Source organism: Euwallacea fornicatus, chromosome 11 (assembly GCF_040115645.1).
Source record: "Euwallacea fornicatus isolate EFF26 chromosome 11, ASM4011564v1, whole genome shotgun sequence".
Taxonomy (NCBI): domain Eukaryota; kingdom Metazoa; phylum Arthropoda; class Insecta; order Coleoptera; family Curculionidae; genus Euwallacea; species Euwallacea fornicatus.
Genome location: NC_089551.1, coordinates 564,896 through 583,878, shown reverse-complemented (window position 1 = coordinate 583,878; position 18,983 = coordinate 564,896). Strand labels below are relative to the sequence as shown.

Below are 18,983 nucleotides of genomic sequence, written 5' to 3'. Positions count from 1 at the left end.
CTGATGAAATTCGTCATCGAAATGAGGCGCCAGGAACCAAACAACAAGCCCCGAGGGGGGATAAACTAACAGTAATAATTTATTGAACTTACAAACAATATATAATAAATTACACAATTTTGGAATGGTCAACTGCTTCTCGCAGCAAGATCTTCGATCTTCTGCGTGCGATGCGACACTCCATTTGGGTCATCTTCAAGCACCACAGAGGTAAATTCTTCAATCTTTATCCTCTCAGCGCTCGCATAATGCTTCAAAGGAATATGCAGCCTCTCTTTGGTGTGCTCGGAGAGCGAGTGCAAAAAGTTTCGGATCGGGGGCGAAATCAGTTCCGTATGTACTTTCCCTGGCTCCTCAAATCCCGTGACGAAAGAGCCCAGAATTCCTAAGATTACCGTTAACAAACACCCGATGGCCGAGTACCAGATGTACGAAAGGCGAAACAGGACGAATACTTCGCTTCCCCTTTAAATTGCAACTGTGAAATTCTGCGAGGGGTTATGAGATGCCTAAAGACTTACCCCTCAATGCTCTCAAAGCCAGCTGCAGCGTTGGTAACTTGCTGCCCGATGCCCATCAAAATGATCAGAGCCGAGGACAATAAGGCCCCGAATATTGCACCCTGAAACATCGTTTAATTGCGAATCATGGGCTCGTAATAGAGGCGATGAGTACCTTGGCATTGGCCCATGGGACGAACATGCCCAGGGAGAAAAGACCCAGCGTGACCCCTCCCGCCATGCCGTTGAAGCTGATGGCTACCTGCATAACGCTGCCTAAATGGGCTATAATAAACACCTAGACAAGTAATCAGATAGTACACAGCTCAAAACGATTGTTTTATCCCGTACTAAGACGAAGCTTACGGCTCCATAAGCAATGGAGATGCACTTGGCCCAGAAAGCTCCTCGATGCCCATGGAAGTGATATCCGCAAACTCCGCCCACGAAGTCTTGGATGGTGACTGCGGCCAGGCTGTTCAAAGCGGACGCTACAGTTCTGTAGACGTTCGATTATCAAGGGGTCAAGAAACTGCGGCTTAAGGTTTACCCTAAGCTGGCGGCAAAGAGTCCAGCAACAAAGAACCCGGTAATGCCCTTAAGGTGTCCCATGACCGAAATGACATAGAAGGGTAGGATTTCGTCCGCCGCCTCGATTTGTTCTTCGGATATGGGGTCGCAGTCCTTGTAGTTGGCCACCAAGATCATGCCGGTGTAGAAGTTAATAGTGAAGATGAGGTTGAGGCCGAAGCATGAGATCCAAAGGGCCCTGCGTGGATGTTTACTCGACCTGTATGCATAAAAGGAGATGAGGAGCACTTACGTTCGGACTTGTCCAATGCTCTTCACTGATAGGTATTTCTGCATCGAGGCTTGGTTGGAGCAGAACATGGTTAGCCAATAGAAAGTTCCACCAATTACCACTGACCAGAAGCTGTGACGCACTGTTGGGTCTGGGTTAAAGCTATATAATGTTACACACCATCAGGTTTATTGTGGTGACCAGTTAAACGTGCGCCGTACTTGAAAATCTCCAGCTTTCCAGAGTTGTAGCTCTCCGACCAAATGACTCCGTAGCCCCCCACGAACTTCTGCCCCAGATACAGAATGACTAGAAGGGAACCTATAAGCACCCCCGCTTGGAATGTGTCTGCTATTATGACCGCTTTCATGCCGCCCTGAAAAAGCCCTCCTTATTACGCGTCTCAGTTACAGGGGCCCTTCGCTCACCTGAGATGAGTAAAAGATACAAACCACATACACCACGGTGACTGCTAGGTACACGTTAAGACCAGTTACTGCGAAATCAAGAAATTTCTTTTGGAGTGATTGTGTGGGACTTAAAGAGAGTTCTACCTTTGCTTAACGCCAAAGCGGGGGCGTAAACTGCCACGCTCGTATATAAAGTCATTTGAAAGATGTAGAGCGCGCTCGCCAGGTACCTCGTAGAGGGGCGAAACCTGCAACAGAGTTCTTGTGAAGGTACTGGCATTATTGGTCTCATCATACACCCCATCACCTTCTCGATAGGTACTCGTAACAGCTAGTCAGGCGCAGTTCCATGAAGACCGGCAAGTAAAACTTGGAGGTGATGGGAACCACCAGAATGAACGCCAGACATATCATCCAGAACTGAGTCCCGCAAGTGTACATTTCAGCGGGGTTGCCGAGCAGCTCTACTGCGGTGATAAAGCTGCGGACACATAAACCATTAGCGTTTTCTTTTTTGAGCAGATGGGCCCCTTCCTGACCTGGCCGCCAAAGACATCGCCATGGGGAAAGTGCCCATGGTGCTCCCTCCTAGCAAGAAGTCGTGGCTGTTCTCGTGCTTTTTATGGAAGAAGCCGTAGAAGACTCCGATGCCGCACGAGACGACGAGCATCGTGCCCAGAACTGCATAATCCTCCCATGAGAAGGTAATCCCGTCAGTTTGCGGCTCGCAATGACCTGAGAGAATAGACGGTCTTTGTTCTTTGTAACTTAATAGTGTTTGTCCGAGACCTACCAGACCCCTCTGCTGCTGCTGCAATGCGGGTTAAGGCCAAAACTACTAAAAGCGGGTTTAGGGTCGTCCGAGACATTGCTCCCTATGATAGAGACACGTTAAGGTCGACGTTGTCAGAGTCCGTCGCAGCGATTTTACCTTTTAAATTCAATCGAGTCCCCAATTATTTCTGCGAGTTGCGGGTCTCATTAGGCAAAAACTCACCGTTTTCTCTTCAACCGATTCGAACGAGGACGAATCGCGGGAAAGATGTGCTCCCTCAGCGCGCACTGACAAAGATGCGGGGCGTTAATGAATTGGGGTTTTATTGCGTACCAGGGAAAAATGAATGGATAAATTGTTTTTAATTGGTATGTTTTCTTTGAGTTATTAATGAAGCGTTATAATTGCCACCTAATTTTGTGCTGCGGCTGCTAATTGAGACAGGATCAGATCAAACCGGATAAAACTTGGTTGCGGATGTGGTGGCGTCATTACAAAAATTCAGTATATTCATCATTTTCTTTCATGCCGAGTTCAACAACTTTTGTTTATTAAATTTCTTATACATACAGAGTATTTAGGTATGTCGACACAATCTGAAAGAAGTTAATAGCACAAAAAAAAGGTACGAGTTATTTCTTTTTCCGGCCTTGAGTGCACTTGGGACAGTACCATTTGCCCTTTGGCTTGGTGGTCAGTTGAACGCACGCAAAGTGGAACCATTCAATGGGGCACTGAAAAATACAATAAAATCTGTTTTCCTGCAGAGCGAAAAAAGGGTAGATCGGCGTCCTACTGCTTCCTTATTTTGAGGAGTCACTAGAACACCAGCACTTACGTCTGGGTTATCACACCCTATCATTTCCCCATAAGATACTTGATGACATAAACAATAGGTAGGCTCGTTAGGGTCCACGGGCATGTCCAGAACGTCACTTGGGTGAGCTATCCCTGCGAGGCCTGGCAGAACTGACGCCACGGCTTCAGCCACTGAAAAAGAACTTTCTACAACTTTCTCCCTGCAATCAATCGCATTACTCTAAGAATCTACACAATGAGCTGCGTTATCTACAAGCAGATCTACCAACTAATCTATTAGAGCACACCAATGATGATGATGAAATGATACCAACCCTCACCTGCAGTGGCCTTTGCGCCCACTCCCATATTTCCCGCCTTATCACTCCCAACTCCCTTTTGCCTTTTCTTCTTATTACCCCTAACAGTCCCTGAAGACTCTTCGCTAGAATTTCCCGACCGCTTCTTCTTATCTCCTCCTTTTCCGTCTTTAACCTTCTTCCGGCCCTTCTTTCCCACACTCGCCTCTTCAATGCTTCGGGAATTCAAAGCCTTGTCCTGTATCTCAGACTCGAAGCGCGCCAGGTCATTGTCAAGCCTCCGAATGTGCTTGTCTACCAGTTCGTACGTCTGAATTGCTAATTGTACCTTGTCATCGCCCAGCTCTTTGGCCTTGTTGAACATAGTCTGGATTCCTTCTAGCTGCTCTTTTTGTTGGTCCTTGAGGAGGGTTTTCAAGTTGCGCAGGTATTCGTCGGCCGACGAGTCAATGTCTTTCATGATAGTTTGGGCTCTCTTGTCTAAATCGCTCATGAGGGTGAAGTTGCGTTGAAGTTCAATTGGTAGATGTTCCAGACCTGAAGTAGTGTTTCAATTGCTTTTCTGACGCTTTTCAAATATCAGAAAAAATAAAAGGGGTACTGTAAAAATGGGGGATACTTCTAGAGATTACAGAAAAAAGAGCTTACTATCCAGGTAGTGTTCCAAGTACAATGCGGAAGTCATGTTGAAACGCTACTAAAAGGACACTGGGGAGCCGAAAACTACAGAAATCCCTTTAAATGTACGTTTTTTATTCAAGAAAATGGAAAAATAAATTGAAAATTTACAAATTATTAAAAACAAATTTGTTTTGTTTATTTTTTTTGCAAGTGTTATACTCTCATGTTATCAGTGGCATATGACGTTTGACATGTCATGTGTCATTCTAAATCGATGATATCTTATGGAATAGTGGCAACCTGGCAACGTCGAAACTAGTGTCGAATCATTTTCATTATTGTTAACATATTTTGATTAAAGGTAATTATCATGTTTAGGATAAAGAGATTTTTGTATTATTAATTGTACAGTTAACCTCCTTTTATTGACAGGTACAAAAATTTTACCAGATGAGTTTTAGATGAAAAAAGGTGCGTAAAACTTATTAGAAAACTTATGTATCCGATTTGGGTAAGATCTTGCAAAGTTATAGTTATTAGGTTTAGTGGTTTCAATGGAAGAAAACATTAAGTTTCATCTAGAATTGAGTAATAAATGAACGTCCATTATAGTAATAAAACGAAAATGTCAAAGAACTATTCAAACCATTCGCGTAATTAAAAACAGTCTTGCCATCTGGAAGAACTAGTCGGTAGGGTCGCCAACATCATGACGCACTCGTTTGTATCACGTGTATGTGAGGCTGTCCACATCAGCGTCTTGCGCCGGTACCGTTTCGTCACAGTTATTAATTTTATGAGACTAGTGGTCCATTATCCAATATCAAGGTAATAAATAAGCTGCAGTGGAGCAGATGCAAGCTGGTTTTTGTTAAATATCGATTTACCGTGATTTTTATACAGCTGTACACATATAGTTATTTTCGGTGGCGTTTTAGTGACTATAGTAATTTAAATCGAAATTTAACAAACACCGTCTCGCACATACCCCACTGCACCATAGTTATTACCATGAGTTATGTGGTCATATATAAAAGGCCATCTACATCATCGCAGGTCTATGTGCACAAGTTGTAATCGTCATCCTTCGACATAATTTTTTATAAGCAGTTATGTTAACAAAAGAATCATAATTCTTCATATTATTTAAGAGATTCCTCGAATGTTAAGTTAATAAAATCGATAGTTACGACGAAGTGATGGCAGCACAAGACGCCGATGTAGGCAACCTCAAATACACGTGATTCAGTTGATTGCGTCATCATGTTGACGATCATGCAAACTATTTTCTCCAGGTGGCAACACTGCTTTCAAATACCTGGGTGAATTGAATAATTCTTTGTAAACATTATTCATTTTAACACTATCAATGGTGTTCAGAGTTATTGGTACAAGAATCTTGCGGGCTTAAATATACCTCGTCGCATTTCTGAGTTTCTGATGCGAAATGTTAATTTTCGTATGCGAATGTTGAAAATTTTTTTTTGTCTAAGAAATATATAAAAAGCCGAATTGCCTCCTTGTGTTTCTGCGTTCCTGATAAAAACAATAAACATTTCCTTGTTAATTTCTTTATTTTCAAAATTAATTTAAATTGGTACCTGTTATACAGGGTAAATCAGTGAAATTACAAAGTAACATACAGGGTCGCTTAAAAAATCGTGAATTTTAAAAGTTATCGTATTAATAGCACACTCTGTACTTGATTATTTGTATATCATTAATTCCACAAAAATCCTCTTGTCACAAGTCTGATGGTCCCCTTATTAGTAGTTGAGTGCTGTGCGCTCGCGCCGCTGGGGGCAACTTTAAAATTGTATCAATTCCCTGGAAAACAAATCAAATAAAGCTACTTCTCTTTGGGATATTGTTTTTACACCCACCAAAGGCGCTTCATTTCTCATGGGAACCAATAAAACCGACAAACAGGCATCCGGTGCATGGAGGTGATGAGACATGCAGGCTTATGCTCAAGAAAAAAATCGAGCGACGAATAGCCTTAATAAAGGCATTTCAATGGCCTATCGGTTATTTGTTTGCCGTCTTGCGTCCGAGGGGGGCAGGATTAGCAGTCAGGGCAGGAGACCGAGTGGAAATAAATCACACCCCAGGAGTCTCATCATTGCTGTCTCTCGTTGCACCTACTGAAAGATTAAAGGGCCGAGTCTGTCCTAAATAAAACTGGACGTCAACAACAACCTCTACAGTCCGGCGAGAGACATGGGCCGCATTAGTATTCTCAACTGCTGCGCCATATTCACCATTTTGTTCCTGTTTTATGGTGCGTATACTCCGATCCAGCTTGAGTTGAACGTTTTAAGTCGTTTCTACGCAGCTCAACCTTCACTGAGCTTCGAGTCCCCTAACAGCCACGAGCACAAGGAAGCCTCTCCGATGTGGTTCGGACCTCGGATGGGCAGGAAGAAGCGGAATCCCGGAGAATCCAACTTCAGGAACGGGAAGGACCAGCAAACCATGGGGCTGCTGGACGTCCTGCGTGACTCCCCGTTGGTAGTCGTGGCCGTTAACGATGGTACACCTACTGTCCGCTTCGTGGCGCTTAGTCTTGATGGGTTCGTTTGGTTTTAGGCAACAACAAGCAGCCGTCCAACTTCGTACCACGGCTGGGGAGGGAGTCGGGGGAGCCGCTGTTCAGTTGGACGGAGGACGAGGCGGATGCGTTGGCGTCCAGGCCGAACGGCGTGAATCCCTTCTCCCCCCGGTTAGGACGGAACAACTTCAATCCTTTCTCTCCAAGACTGGGGAGGGACAATGAAGTTCTACTGAAGTAGCGATTTTAAGCAAGTACATGAGTCCAGACAATAGCTTGTGGAACTTAAATTTGTATAGCAATGTTTTGATTAATAATAAAGTGATTAAGGTAATTAATCAAATCTCTTCCGTTCCTTTTCTCGCGCTTCGCTCTGTATCTCGAGGAGATCAGCTGTGAAACGCGTGCGTTATAACCGGGGATTTCACCAGACTTGGGGCCACTAGACCAATCGGCCAATATTACCTGGAAGAGAATTTCCGTGGAAGCCGCGTGTCCCCCAACACGGTGCCTTTGTTCCAAAGTTTCCACAAATGCCGCCCCCAGGCCCTTCGGACTCGGAATCTAATGCTGCCTGTACGTGCAGGGGTCTTTAGTGCCGCAAGCGCAGCATCTTGACAAATTGGCGAATGGATTGTTGTGGTGAGTTAAGCGATTTAGAGTAAGAGTAAGAAGGTTGAGTCGCCAAAATGTCAGTATTGGAAGTGCGCCCTAAGATAAGGAAATGCCTTGAACTCTTCAAACGCGTCTAGCATGACGACGATTGCAATACGTAAACGAATAATCAGGTAATTTCTGAAATTTTCTCGCGATAACGTCGCCTCCATTTCTAGAAAGCGTGACCTCACGAGGTTCTAAACAATGCTAGAAACTGATTTAAAGGACTTAAATGTGATTTGTAAAGTAAATAGGTTCGAAACGTATATCGGCCGGGGCGTTATCTGGGCAGGAATCTGATAAAAGAGGTGAGATTTTGCGTTGATCTTCGCATTTTAAAGTGTGGAAATGCCGAACAAACATTGTTCGTCATTATGAAGTACCTGCGTGGAGCAACAAAGTGAAATCCTCCTCGCTAGAAGATTACACCAAGGCGAATCGGTGATGAGTCAGCGCCACATATTCTTAATCTTATCTACGTAGATCAATTTAAAATAACCATTATTCTCAAATATTCAACGAGTTACCATCATTAGTACGCCGCGTTAACTGCGCCATGAGTTTCGAGTGGGCTTTCGACGTGTAAAATTCCAGCTGCTGTGTCCAAAAATGAGCTGCTTCACCAGCAACAGCAACATTTATATTCTGAATAAACGCAAATCGACAGCGAACAAAACAAAGGGACATGCCGGAGGGGTGAGAGAGATCATAAGGAGAAGTCTAACTCCCCATCGACCCAAAGACACCACCGTACACATTGATATTACTCAACAAGGTGAACCAAGAAATGCTCATCACCCACCTCCAAATGAAACGGCTCCCGTACCTGCAACCAAGTCCCAGGTTCCACCAATTGTTAATGGAAGCGCGCCAAAGGCGACCAATCCCGATGCCGAAGGGCAGTCGAACGTGGGAGTAACTTTGCCGGACATCAGGCCCAGTACCCCGTCCCCGCCGTCCTCAACGAGCGGTAAGTGAGACTAAAAATAGATAATGTGACTCTTAATTGAGGGACGGCGACTGGTGCAGACGGACGAATCAGCGTCGGGGACCAACTGTCGGGATCCAAGAGGTCGTCCGGCGAATCGATGAACGAAGACGCCACGAGGAGGCCTGGAATACCGGTCAGCGTGCCCACGGTAGCGGACCCGTCCTCCGACGAAGAGCTGCCAGTGTTCTCAAAAACTCCAGAGTAGGTCAGAACGTTAAAAAAAATGAGTCTGTGAGTGATGAGTGCGTGTTCCAGGGATGAAGAGGAGATTAAAAGTGCTATACAGAAAAACGAATTTCTCACCAAAATTCTCTCGGGGAAGCGCCTGCAGGACATAGTAAACGCCATGCAGCTGCGACCCGTCCCGGCCAAGAAGAATTTAATCAAGCAAGGTACCTTTAGACGCGGGAAATTTGCCCCTCGGTCTTAAATCCGCTTTGCAGGAGACAAAGGTTCCGAAATGTACATCTCCAAGGAGGGCAGCTACAGCGTCCTGGTCAAGAAAAAGGTTGTGGACAAGTTCAATGATACCAGAGTGTTCGGCGAACTGGCCATCCTCTATAACGCTAAACGCTTGGCCACCATCCAGGCGGTCACTGCGGGCAAAGTCTGGGTGTTGGACCGGCACGTCTACCAAAACATCGTCATCCGCTCGAACCTGAAGGAGGAGGACGAAATCCTCAGGTTCCTGCGAAATGTCGAGTACTTAAACGTGGCGAATGAGAACGTGCTAAGACAAGTTTCCAACCTCCTGAAGCTGGAATTCTTCAGTCCCGGAAGCGTCATAGTGCGGCAGGGAGACAAAGGGGACAAATTCTACATAATTAGGGCTGGAACTGTGACCATAAGCAAGACCGGCCAGGGCTTCTTGGGGAAACGGAGTAAGGGAGAGTGCTTCGGGGAGATGGCACTGCAAAAGGAAGACACCAGGCAGGCCACGGTCACAGCGGACACTCCTGGAGTCGAATGCCTGACCCTTTCCAGGCGGAATTTCATCGACCATTTCGGTGACGTGCAGATACCCGCAATTCCGTCGACGACGGTGTCCACGGCGAAGGAGGTGAAAGTTTCCGCGGAATTTATCGACGTAAAGCTTGAAGACGTCAAAATAATAAGGACTTTGGGAATCGGAGGGTAACAGGCTCGATTTGGGGTCGTTCTCAAGTTTATTTGACCGGTTCAACGCAGGTTCGGTCGAGTGGAGCTGGTGTACCTGAAGAAACAGAAGTCCAGGATGTTCGCGCTTAAATACCTGAAGAAGGTCGACATAGTGGAACACAACCAGCAGGAGCACGTTTACAACGAAAAGCAGGTTCAGATGAACTGCACGTCTCCCTTCATAGTGCGCCTTTACAGGACGTTCAAAGATGCTAAGTGAGTACCGTTTCCTCGAGTGCAAAATTTACTTTAAAAACCTTCATAGATACGTTTACTTTCTGATGGATTGCTGCTTGGCAGGAGACCTCTTCTCCCTGCTGCACAGCCAGAAGAACAAACGTTTCGAGGAGGAAGACGCTAAATTCATGACGGCCTGCGTTCTTGAGGCACTGGAGTACTTGCACAGGTACGTTCGTCTGAAACCGTACGGTACGGCCCGCTCAAACGGGACTGTTCTTCAGCAAGGGGATCGTCTACAGAGACCTGAAACCAGAGAACTTGTTGGTGGACAAAAACGGCTACCTCAAGCTCACGGATTTCGGCTTTGCAAAGCAGATGCCTCCCAGAGGGAAAACCTTCACTTTCGCAGGAACTCCCGAATACATGGCCCCCGAAATTGTCCTAAATACGGGGCACGACAAGGCGGTGGACTATTGGGCCTTCGGAGTCTTCGTCTTCGAGATGTTAACAGGTATTGAAAATGCCGTAACGTTCGACGTGTTTACACGCATCCGTCCCTAGGACGAACGCCGTTCCGAAGTGGCGACAGCAGTAACATGAGAACGTACACAAAAATTCTAGCAGGAATAGACAACGTAAAATTTCCCACTTATATCAGTGTCAAAGCCAGGAACCTAATCGAGAAGCTGTGCAAGCCTATATCCGTGGAGCGCTTGGGCATGCAAAGGGGGGGTGCAAAAGACATTAAGACTCATCGATGGTACCAAGGTGAATGGAGAGTTAAGGTAGAAAGGTGTGTGTAAATCAATCGCTACGTTCGCAGGTTTTGAGTGGCAGAAATTCCAGAACCTAGAGGTTCCATCCAACTTTAAGCCCAATATGAAAAAAATTGAGAAAAACCTTGATGTATTCAAGCTGGACAAGAATATTCCGGCCGACGAATTGTCAGGATGGGATGTGGACTTCTAAACGTTCACTTTCTAGTTATGTGGTTATATAATTCAATATTTTTGTATCCAATTGCTCTCATAGTTACTCTTAAATGAATCAAATAAGCTAAAAAAGCCTTAATAGCGCATAATAAACTCAATATGACTTATATACAAATACAGTTGTTTCAATTAAAAATTCTAATTAACTACTACTTTGAGACACGTTTCCCATGTTGCCACTCAAAAGCTGTTGCGCCGATTTTGCCGCAATGGTCGGATCATAAATGAGTTGCGTCGGTTGCCCTGTGGGGGGAGCGAAACTGGCCTGAGGATAACTCAAGTTGACCACGTCACCCAATTGAGATGCTCCAATTACCTGCCCCGTCTGCGGATGTGAGTAACTCAAGGAGAAATTGGCAGGGTTGTACATGGGAATTTGAGGAGGTATTCCTGGCTGAGCAACGGTAGTAGTACACTGGGGCACCGACACGGTCGGAAGGGCTACGGGAGGTTCAGCTGGAGCAAATGAAGAGACTAAGGGTATTGCAGGGGCTGGGGTGGCTACTGGCGGAATCTGTGGTAAGGATGTGGGAGGAAAAACATTTTGAGATATTGGAGTTATAGGGGCACTAGGCATGAATGTAGTTTCAGCTGAGCTTTGGTTAGTCTGAGACGGTTGGATACTCGAAGAAGTAACAAGAGTTGAAGGATTTATAACAGTTGCAGGAGCTATAACCGTTGAGCTGACCACTGTGTCCAGCTTTAAACTGGTCGCCGCTTGTATTAAGTTGGTAATATCTTGGGGCGCACTAACAAATGTAACAGGCCCCGAAGAGGTAGAGACATTTGTTGAAGACATTAAAGGGCTAGCAATGTTCTGAGGATTTCCACTTAGACGCACAGGTATTCGATGTAAATATCCATAGCCAATGCCGCAACCTTCAAAATTACCAACGTCACTTAAGCTCCCCTGACTTCTAATTTCAAATGTAACTTACCTAATATTCCTTCGCCTCCCCAATTTGAATTGGGTGTAATAACAACCTCCCTGCAGGAATCCTCTTCACAGTTATACACATACAACTTCAAGGCACTTCCATCGTGGTTTTCAATGAGGTTATAAAGATCCTCACTCTCATGCAGAATAGAATCAGTTCCAATAATGTAATCAGAGAAGGGTTTGAGGCCAGCTATTTCAGCTGGAGAGTTGGGATTCACCTCCAAAATGTGCCACACATTATCTTTGGCGACCTCAAACGAGCAGAACTTTATGCTTATGCCGAGAAGGCCTTGGCCTCCCCATGAATCGCTCGGCTCAATGTTAACGTTCCTCACACTTTGGGATTTGCAATTGTACAAGATTACTGGCACTGTCTTGCCTAGATAGGTCTTTGAGTCATCGGTGGTAGTAACAGCAAGACGTTTCTTACCTATGTTGGTTTTTAGTATTGTTTTCAAACGGTCATCGTCTTTATCCATGCGAATTCCATTTAATGAAACAATAAAGTCAAAGAAGGGCTGTAGGCCAACTTTGGCGCCCGGGGAGTTCTCCTGGACCTATGGTTTAACATTTGAAATGAAATAGTGTCGAAATCTATTAGTAGGAGATGAGTTGGAACTGGCGACTTCAGGACATGTCTTGTTTATTAATATAACTACGATATATTGAAAACGAGGTTTACCCTAAGAACGTGGTAGCCATCAGAGCCTCCGCCGGGAATATCTACGCTTCCAGAATTTCCCATTTTCTAACGATTTTTCATGAAAAGTACGTGGCAATTTTCCGTATCTTGGCAAACTTTTAACCCAAAAAACAAATTACTTATTGGTTGTAAATATTGACGCCTGTTGACACTTACGTCACACGATGACATTTGACATACGCATTTGATCCTGACCAATGGAATAAATACGGCCGGTCACGTGACTTCAATCGACCACTAGACCCATGACGAACTGATAACATCGACGCCACCGGTCCAGTAATTGGCTGAATTCCGCCATGAAATTTTGAGGTTAGGTCGAAGAAAAAAAGAGGTACCAGCTTCCCATACAACATACAAAGCGTTCTTATACTATTTTCGCATTAGAAAACTTAGAAAAGCCAGAAACATGGTAAGTACAACCTTATTCCTCAATCATCCCCAGCCAATTGGCCGTAAAACTCCTTCCAGACGATCGGCAAGAACAACAAAATGATCCAGCACATTAACTTCCGTGTGCGGGTCATTCTGCAGGACTCCCGTACCTTCATTGGGAACTTTAAGGCCTTCGACAAACACATGAACATGATCTTAGGGGATTGTGAAGAATTCCGGCGGATTAAAGCTAAAGCTTCAAAGGCTGAGCGGGAACGGGAGGAGAGAAGACCTCTCGGTTTTGTCCTTCTACGAGGAGAGACCATAGTCTCTCTGACTGTTGAAGGGCCACCTCCTCCGGAGGAAGGCCTTCCCAGAGTTCCTATACCTGGAGCTGCAGCTGGAACTGGTATTTCATTTACACGTTGGCACAAATTTTTACTTATGGTTTGTTTGGGACTTAGGCGTTGGCAGGTCCGTTGGCCGGGGCATGCCTGCAGGGATGAGCGGTGTTCCAGTGGGTCTGCAAGGTCCAGTTCGAGGGGTTGGAGGTCCATCTCAACAAGTCATGACCCCAGGAGGACGAGGTAACGATTAACACCTGTTTTAATAACTCGTCACATCACACAGAGTTTTATTCGCTTCAGGTCAAGTGCCACCACCCAGAATGGGGGGACCGCCACCTGGAATGATGGGGGCACCTCCCGGTATGGTGGGCATGCCTCCCAACCCAATGGGGATGGGTAGAGGGGCCCCACAAGCACCCATGGGCATCCGTGGGCCCCCACATGGTATGATGAGAGGGGGACCTCAAGGACCGCCAAGATTTTAATTTTAATGCTACACCACTGTTAATTTAAGGCTGAGTTTGTTTGGTGAATTCAATTTTATTTTCATATGTTCCAGAGTATTGTTTGGACTTGGATTGAGCAATCAACAATTCTTCTGGTTGAAACATGAATAAAACAAATCACTTCATTTTGCATAAAACGTGGCGTTTTAGTACACTTCAAGCAATAGAAACTCTTTGTGGTTTAATTTTTTTTATCAAAAATATCACAAATCTCAGGCCTCAGTATATCAATCAGTCAAAAGTCTTCGTCCCAGGCAGAATAGTCATCTACAACTTGTTCTCGGTCTTCATCGAAATTCTCGAAATATCGCGTGTCTGTCCTTCCAATCAACGAAATCCTTATTGGAGGTTCAAGCTTCTGTGTCCTCAATTTGTCCCATTCCAACTTGGAAAACCACGGATGCTGCTGAATGTCTTTAATCCCGTTTATCTGGCACCCAATCCTGTCCACCGATCTAGGTTTGCACAACTTTTTAATCAAATTTCTCGCCCTTGGAGACACGACGGATGGAAACGTGACAAAGTCTATGCCTTTGAGAATGGCCTGATACGTCTTCAAATCGTTGTGCTCGTCATTCCTGAAGGGCGACTTCCCCACTAGCAATTCGAAGATAAAGACTCCTAGGGCCCAGTAATCAACCCCTTTGTCGTGGGGCGCCTTGCGAATTAATTCGGGAGCGATGTACTCGGCAGTTCCCACGAAACTGTACGAGGCGTTATTGGGGCGAACCTGTTTGGCGAAACCAAAGTCAGTTAATTTCAAATAACCCGAGGCGGTTACCATGACGTTTTCTGGTTTGAGATCTCGGTAAACTATGTCTTTTAAATGAAGGTAGCTTAGGGCTTCCACGATGCAACCTGAAAGGACTTCGTCGCTTGGTGCGTCAGAGTGGGAGTTTATACTGTACCGGAGTAAAATTTAGCTGCTTCGGTATCGAAACATTTTTTTCTCTGCCGTCTCAAGAGGTTCCACAAATCGCCTCCCAAACAGGGCTCCAATAGAAAGTAAATATATTTAGTGTCCCTAAAAGTTTTATAGAGTTTGACTATAAAAGGGCTGTCGCACATCATTTGAAGGTCCTTTTCGTTGAAAACCTGCAAAATATAACTTTGCACCCAGAAGAAAAAATCCAAATCGAATTTTTACCTGTTCAATTTGAGCTTTCCCGTGGATTTCATGCTTCTTCATTAGCTTTAAGGCGTAAACGTGCCTGTGCTTGATGTCATGCACGAGTTCTACCCTCCCAAATCCTCCGATACCTAAAGTTTTTATTGTTTGCAGGTTTTTTAGTTCTACGCTCTCGTACTTGCGAATTTCCGGGAAAATATCTTAAATTGCTTAAGCATAAGAAACGCTCGTTACAAGATTTAAACACATACAGCCCTTATCCTGCAAAAACTCTTCCAAATCTACATAGTGCTCCAAAAACTTTTTTTTAGGCAGCAGCAGACAGTCCGCCCCGGGGGGGTCAGCGATAATAGTGTATTGGCTGGTAATCTCTTTGGAGAAGACATTTTCCCCAAAAAAGCAACCTCTAGTGAGTTTATCCAGCTTCTTGTTCCTCTCCCTACCCAATACGGTGGCGCTTCCCTTAATGACCATGAGAAAACTCCCCACCTGTTGTCCCTCTTTGATAATCGTCGCGCTTCCGGGATAAAACTTCTCTTGGAACAAGTTACAGAGATTGTACAACCTCCACTCAGACGCTTTGCTAAAGCTAGGAACTTCTTCGAGGTAACCGACTATTTCCTCTCGTTTTTCAATGATCTGACTCGTGGTCAAGCTCTTGTAAGCGGGACAGTCTAGAGCCCAAACTGCGGCTTCGGACACCGCTTTCACAGTCTGCCCGGCTTTCGCGTTGTAAAGCACTGCAACCTCCCCGAAAACTCGCACTCCCTTGGCAATCTCCACTTTTTTATCGTTTTCTATAATTTCAAACGTGCCGCTTTTGGAGATGAAGAGGTGGGAGTTGATTTTTCCCTGCTTAAGAAGCAGCTCTTCGGGCACTAAGGTTTTGACGTACATGCATTCGATTAAGGTTTGGAGAGAGGCCTCCGAGAGGATGTTTTTGAGAAACTCGTTATTCGCTACGGCTTTGCGGATTATAGCTTCGTCGCTAAAAATTGTTTACTTTGGAGTTGAGGCAAGGAAAGTCGGGGCTTCTTACTGCGTAGATTTTGAAACGAGGCCATTGCGTTGCGAGTCCTGACGCAATGGCGGACGTGATTTCACCGTTGGAGACAAAATTCCCGAGCGTCTTCTCTGCTTCGTCTTGCCCTTAAGGTTCGCCTGGATTTTGTAGAGATCCTTGTGTGTCATGGTCTCGCTTGAAGCTTCCTACACATTTGGTTCAATGTTATCAAAAATAATTCTGCACTTTGCCAAGGCGACGAATGATAACATAAACTATGAATTACCCCGTGAGGATCGCACAAATACCCATTTGATGTTCTAATCCGAAGCTTTGAGATAAATGAATATCACTGATATGAAAAAGCGGAAAATTGTCCGACTTACCCCAAATACAAAAACCACTAACTCATCACTTTCGTTTCGATGTACTTCGTGTGCAACCCTGAAAGTTATCGCGTGACTGAATTGAATAAAACTCTGCTTGTAAAGGCAAATAGTGAAACATTCCGGGAAAGCCGCGGGGATGTCACATAGCCATAAATCGATTATTTAGGGCATATTATCGTGCATTTTTAAATGGCAAAACTTTCAGCTCCAGATTTTCCGAGCAACGTCCGAGATGGCAGCCGATACAATGGGAAAAATGTAGGTAGTTGTTACTAATGCGGACTCGAAACATTTGCGGCATTTGGTTTTGATAACGCGGCAGATTGCTTCTTATCTTTTCCTTGGATAAGGTACAATAATTGCTGCTTTTCTAGTCAATAGATGAATTCATTGAATGTTTAAAAACAAGCAGATGTGGCGGTAATACTATAAGCGCTAGTTCAAACGTCCTCGAAACTTTATTGCCCCATAAATAATCTATTATTGATAATCCGCATTGGACGTGTGACTTGGAGAATTGAACTTCTAATTCGATTAATCTGCACGTTTTTCTCTCCATATGCGCCCACAATTCAGTCGAGTGAAACTCAAATCCCCTCTATAAGGGTGAAAAAAACGTGGCGACCTTGCCCTAAACATTAATAAATTAGCAGCGCAAATAACGGCCGACTCCTATTAAACTGGGCTAAGTGAATTATTAATTAATTATTGATTCGCGCTCCGTTTCTGTTTTCCCCATTAGCACTTGTATCGTGTTAGTAATTGTTTGGAAATGGCTAAAATTGGAATGTAATCACGCGAGATTATCATCATCTTAACTTTCTTTTATCACACTTGTTGACCTTAAGATTCACATCTCATCAAGTGCAAAAAAAGGATATTTATAGATACAATTCTTCAGATACAGCACATATGTCCAGGTCCCTCACAACAGGAATTTGCTTGTCCCCACTCACATTCCTGCCCAACTCATAACGATCCCTCCAACACTTGTCCCTACTTTTGCAAACGCACTGGTCCTCCCTTGCCGCATTCAAGCTGAGCTTCAGCCCATTCTTCTTCCTCCTGGTTCCAATCTGGTCAGTTACAGTTCGCATGTCATCCACGTCCGGGGTCATCATCAGCCCTAGGCTTGGGTAGATGAAAAACGCGAACAGCGTTAGCACTGAAAGCACATCGACTTGTTTAATCCTGGTCAACAATGGGGGAATGTGAGTTTCATACCCGTGAGAATATAGATGGGGATGGCGACTGCCCAGTGGCGCTGGGGTAAAAAATCTATCCCGACGTGCTTGAAGTATTTCTCTGGAATAATGGCCCATATAAGGTAGAGGAGGAAGGATATGTTGAAGCTCAGGAATAAGCTGAAGCCGTAAACGGCCCTGTTGGGCGTCGGGGCTGGGGTGTGTTTTGGCATTTTTTAAGTATTTGCTAGTAAAAGTCGTATGAGTCGCTCACTGGAGGTCCCATTAATTCTATGGACTCCAAAATCAAGTCGACTTTTTCAAAGAAGTTATTTAAGGCAACTCTGAGCTGACGGGCTAATATAGCTGTAAACACTCTAGAAGTAAAAGCATCACGTACATGGACAGTAAAAGAAATCGAATTATTTACGCTTTAAGAGTTGAGCCTTCGAGAGATAGGCACTTGGTAACTCCACTTCTCTTAGGTTCCGGGTCTACTCTAAGCACATCAAACACAATTTCAGCTATTCTTCGATTTGGAAATGGCAACTCTATATCTCTGAAGTGGTAAGTTAAGGACAAATAGGTTGACCTCTCAATCGTCCAAGGAAAGAATTTATTTAAACTATAGTGTAATCACACCGCAAATCTGGACTTATCTAGGTGATAGTGGTTAGCATTACAGTGCGCTCTCTCTAGTATCAATGCCCTGACCTTCCTTTTTATTAACTATTATCAATTTTATCCTAGATATCAAAGGATCCTTATTTTCAAAGGCAGTAGAATTGTTAACAAAAACCTTAGTTTGTGTGAAAGATTAGGAGCATGAGAAACGTCCTCCATCACATATTGACACTTTTCATGAATAAGCCGTATCCACTATGAGATAAGTGTAGGAATGTATTATTCATGAACAATTCTTATTACACAGTATCTGGCAGTGGGTATGGGATAACGGCATTGGGAATCTAGCCAGAGTACTCGCACATGTGTAGCGGTCAAGCACATGGCGCATTTTTCGAATGGCGAGGGAGCTGGGGGAGTAGAGAGGACCCTTAAGGGCTTAATGGCAGAGACTATGACCCCTCGGTTTTCCACTACTACTAGGTATTAAAAGGATACATTTTTTTTAAGTTTTCCTCTGTCATTTTATGTCTTCCAATGCACAAAACTGTAGTTCGGCCGAAGGAACTTGGGGACTATTCATCAAATCAAAAAAATCTCATTTCGAAAACGGCAAATGAACATAACAAAAGAACATAACCTGAAATTTGAATTGTCACAAAAACGCGCCTTTCTTTCGCCATCTATGGAGAACCTTGAAACTAAATTCAAAATGTCCGAATTGGTCCCGTGATCTATTTAGAAATTTTTTACCCCTAATCATGTGAGCTAGTCACGTGCTCGCGCCTCAACTTTTGACAATTCGAATGAAGGATTGACATGTGATGATAAAAGGTGTATGTTTTGTGTTTACGTATGTGTCATGAACTGTAGCAAATTTCTAAACGCGAATTTTATTTGTTTTCCCCTTTTAAACAATAATTCTGGCAAATGTCGATTTTACTGTGGTCAAATTCAATTTGATAAGGTTTGAGGCGCGGTATCAAGGCCAATACCCAAATATAGTGAATCAACATTCCGTAACATGT

The 18,983-nt window shown here is 44.4% G+C and overlaps 7 protein-coding genes across 13 annotated transcripts; 3 read left to right on the top strand and 4 right to left on the bottom strand.

Moving 5' to 3' along the window:
* Positions 1-66: 66 nt before the first annotated feature.
* Positions 67-2,772, bottom strand: LOC136341768 (sodium-coupled monocarboxylate transporter 2-like). 2 transcript variants are annotated; one of them, XM_066287073.1, is made up of 13 exons: positions 2,644-2,772; positions 2,506-2,587; positions 2,252-2,447; positions 2,020-2,193; positions 1,857-1,960; positions 1,731-1,798; positions 1,524-1,678; positions 1,324-1,464; positions 1,051-1,269; positions 852-999; positions 676-798; positions 522-622; positions 67-465 (listed from the first exon to the last, which is right to left on the bottom strand). In XM_066287073.1, the coding sequence occupies exons 2-13, from the start codon at positions 2,579-2,581 to the stop codon at positions 129-131; spliced, it is 1,842 nt and encodes a 613-aa protein (XP_066143170.1). In that variant the 5' UTR covers positions 2,582-2,587; positions 2,644-2,772; the 3' UTR covers positions 67-128. The 2 variants fall into 2 exon arrangements, with proteins under 2 accessions (XP_066143170.1, XP_066143169.1); XM_066287072.1 differs by lacking the exon at positions 2,644-2,772 and having other exon boundaries at positions 2,506-2,629.
* A 248-nt stretch (positions 2,773-3,020) lies between these two features.
* Ing5 (inhibitor of growth protein 5) lies at positions 3,021-4,467 on the bottom strand. Of its 3 annotated transcripts, none has more exons than XM_066287082.1 (4): positions 4,254-4,467; positions 3,621-4,173; positions 3,326-3,477; positions 3,021-3,221 (listed from the first exon to the last, which is right to left on the bottom strand). In XM_066287082.1, exons 2-4 carry the CDS (start codon positions 4,096-4,098, stop codon positions 3,120-3,122), a joined length of 732 nt encoding a protein of 243 aa, XP_066143179.1. In that variant the 5' UTR covers positions 4,099-4,173; positions 4,254-4,467; the 3' UTR covers positions 3,021-3,119. The 3 variants fall into 3 exon arrangements, with proteins under 3 accessions (XP_066143179.1, XP_066143177.1, XP_066143178.1); XM_066287080.1 differs by having other exon boundaries at positions 3,621-4,142; positions 4,254-4,466; XM_066287081.1 differs by having other exon boundaries at positions 3,627-4,142; positions 4,254-4,466.
* A 1,358-nt stretch (positions 4,468-5,825) lies between these two features.
* On the top strand, positions 5,826-7,111 carry LOC136341779 (PBAN-type neuropeptides-like). 2 transcript variants are annotated; one of them, XM_066287087.1, is made up of 3 exons: positions 5,826-6,507; positions 6,562-6,759; positions 6,816-7,111. In XM_066287087.1, exons 1-3 carry the CDS (start codon positions 6,447-6,449, stop codon positions 7,016-7,018), a joined length of 462 nt encoding a protein of 153 aa, XP_066143184.1. In that variant the 5' UTR covers positions 5,826-6,446; the 3' UTR covers positions 7,019-7,111. The 2 variants fall into 2 exon arrangements, with proteins under 2 accessions (XP_066143184.1, XP_066143183.1); XM_066287086.1 differs by having other exon boundaries at positions 5,826-6,759.
* Positions 6,561-12,538, bottom strand: Grasp65 (Golgi reassembly-stacking protein 2). The gene is made up of 4 exons (XM_066287075.1): positions 12,378-12,538; positions 12,126-12,252; positions 11,694-12,074; positions 6,561-11,634 (listed from the first exon to the last, which is right to left on the bottom strand). The coding sequence occupies exons 1-4, from the start codon at positions 12,438-12,440 to the stop codon at positions 10,898-10,900; spliced, it is 1,308 nt and encodes a 435-aa protein (XP_066143172.1). The 5' UTR covers positions 12,441-12,538; the 3' UTR covers positions 6,561-10,897.
* LOC136341767 (cGMP-dependent protein kinase 1-like) lies at positions 8,044-10,870 on the top strand. Its single transcript, XM_066287071.1, has 9 exons — positions 8,044-8,404; positions 8,464-8,626; positions 8,681-8,817; positions 8,869-9,559; positions 9,614-9,799; positions 9,849-9,989; positions 10,045-10,274; positions 10,325-10,531; positions 10,587-10,870. Exons 1-9 carry the CDS (start codon positions 8,044-8,046, stop codon positions 10,730-10,732), a joined length of 2,262 nt encoding a protein of 753 aa, XP_066143168.1. The 3' UTR covers positions 10,733-10,870.
* A 119-nt stretch (positions 12,539-12,657) lies between the features above and the next one.
* Positions 12,658-13,763, top strand: SmB (small ribonucleoprotein particle protein SmB). The gene is made up of 4 exons (XM_066287085.1): positions 12,658-12,810; positions 12,870-13,182; positions 13,238-13,360; positions 13,421-13,763. The coding sequence occupies exons 1-4, from the start codon at positions 12,808-12,810 to the stop codon at positions 13,603-13,605; spliced, it is 624 nt and encodes a 207-aa protein (XP_066143182.1). The 5' UTR covers positions 12,658-12,807; the 3' UTR covers positions 13,606-13,763.
* Positions 13,748-17,696, bottom strand: LOC136341766 (cGMP-dependent protein kinase, isozyme 1-like). 3 transcript variants are annotated; one of them, XM_066287069.1, is made up of 8 exons: positions 17,372-17,696; positions 17,104-17,312; positions 15,795-15,964; positions 15,007-15,743; positions 14,774-14,955; positions 14,535-14,721; positions 14,408-14,484; positions 13,748-14,356 (listed from the first exon to the last, which is right to left on the bottom strand). In XM_066287069.1, exons 1-8 carry the CDS (start codon positions 17,562-17,564, stop codon positions 13,862-13,864), a joined length of 2,250 nt encoding a protein of 749 aa, XP_066143166.1. In that variant the 5' UTR covers positions 17,565-17,696; the 3' UTR covers positions 13,748-13,861. The 3 variants fall into 3 exon arrangements, with proteins under 3 accessions (XP_066143166.1, XP_066143165.1, XP_066143167.1); XM_066287068.1 differs by having other exon boundaries at positions 13,748-14,484; XM_066287070.1 differs by lacking the exons at positions 17,104-17,312; positions 17,372-17,696 and adding an exon at positions 16,145-17,025 and having other exon boundaries at positions 13,748-14,484.
* Positions 17,697-18,983: the final 1,287 nt, after the last annotated feature.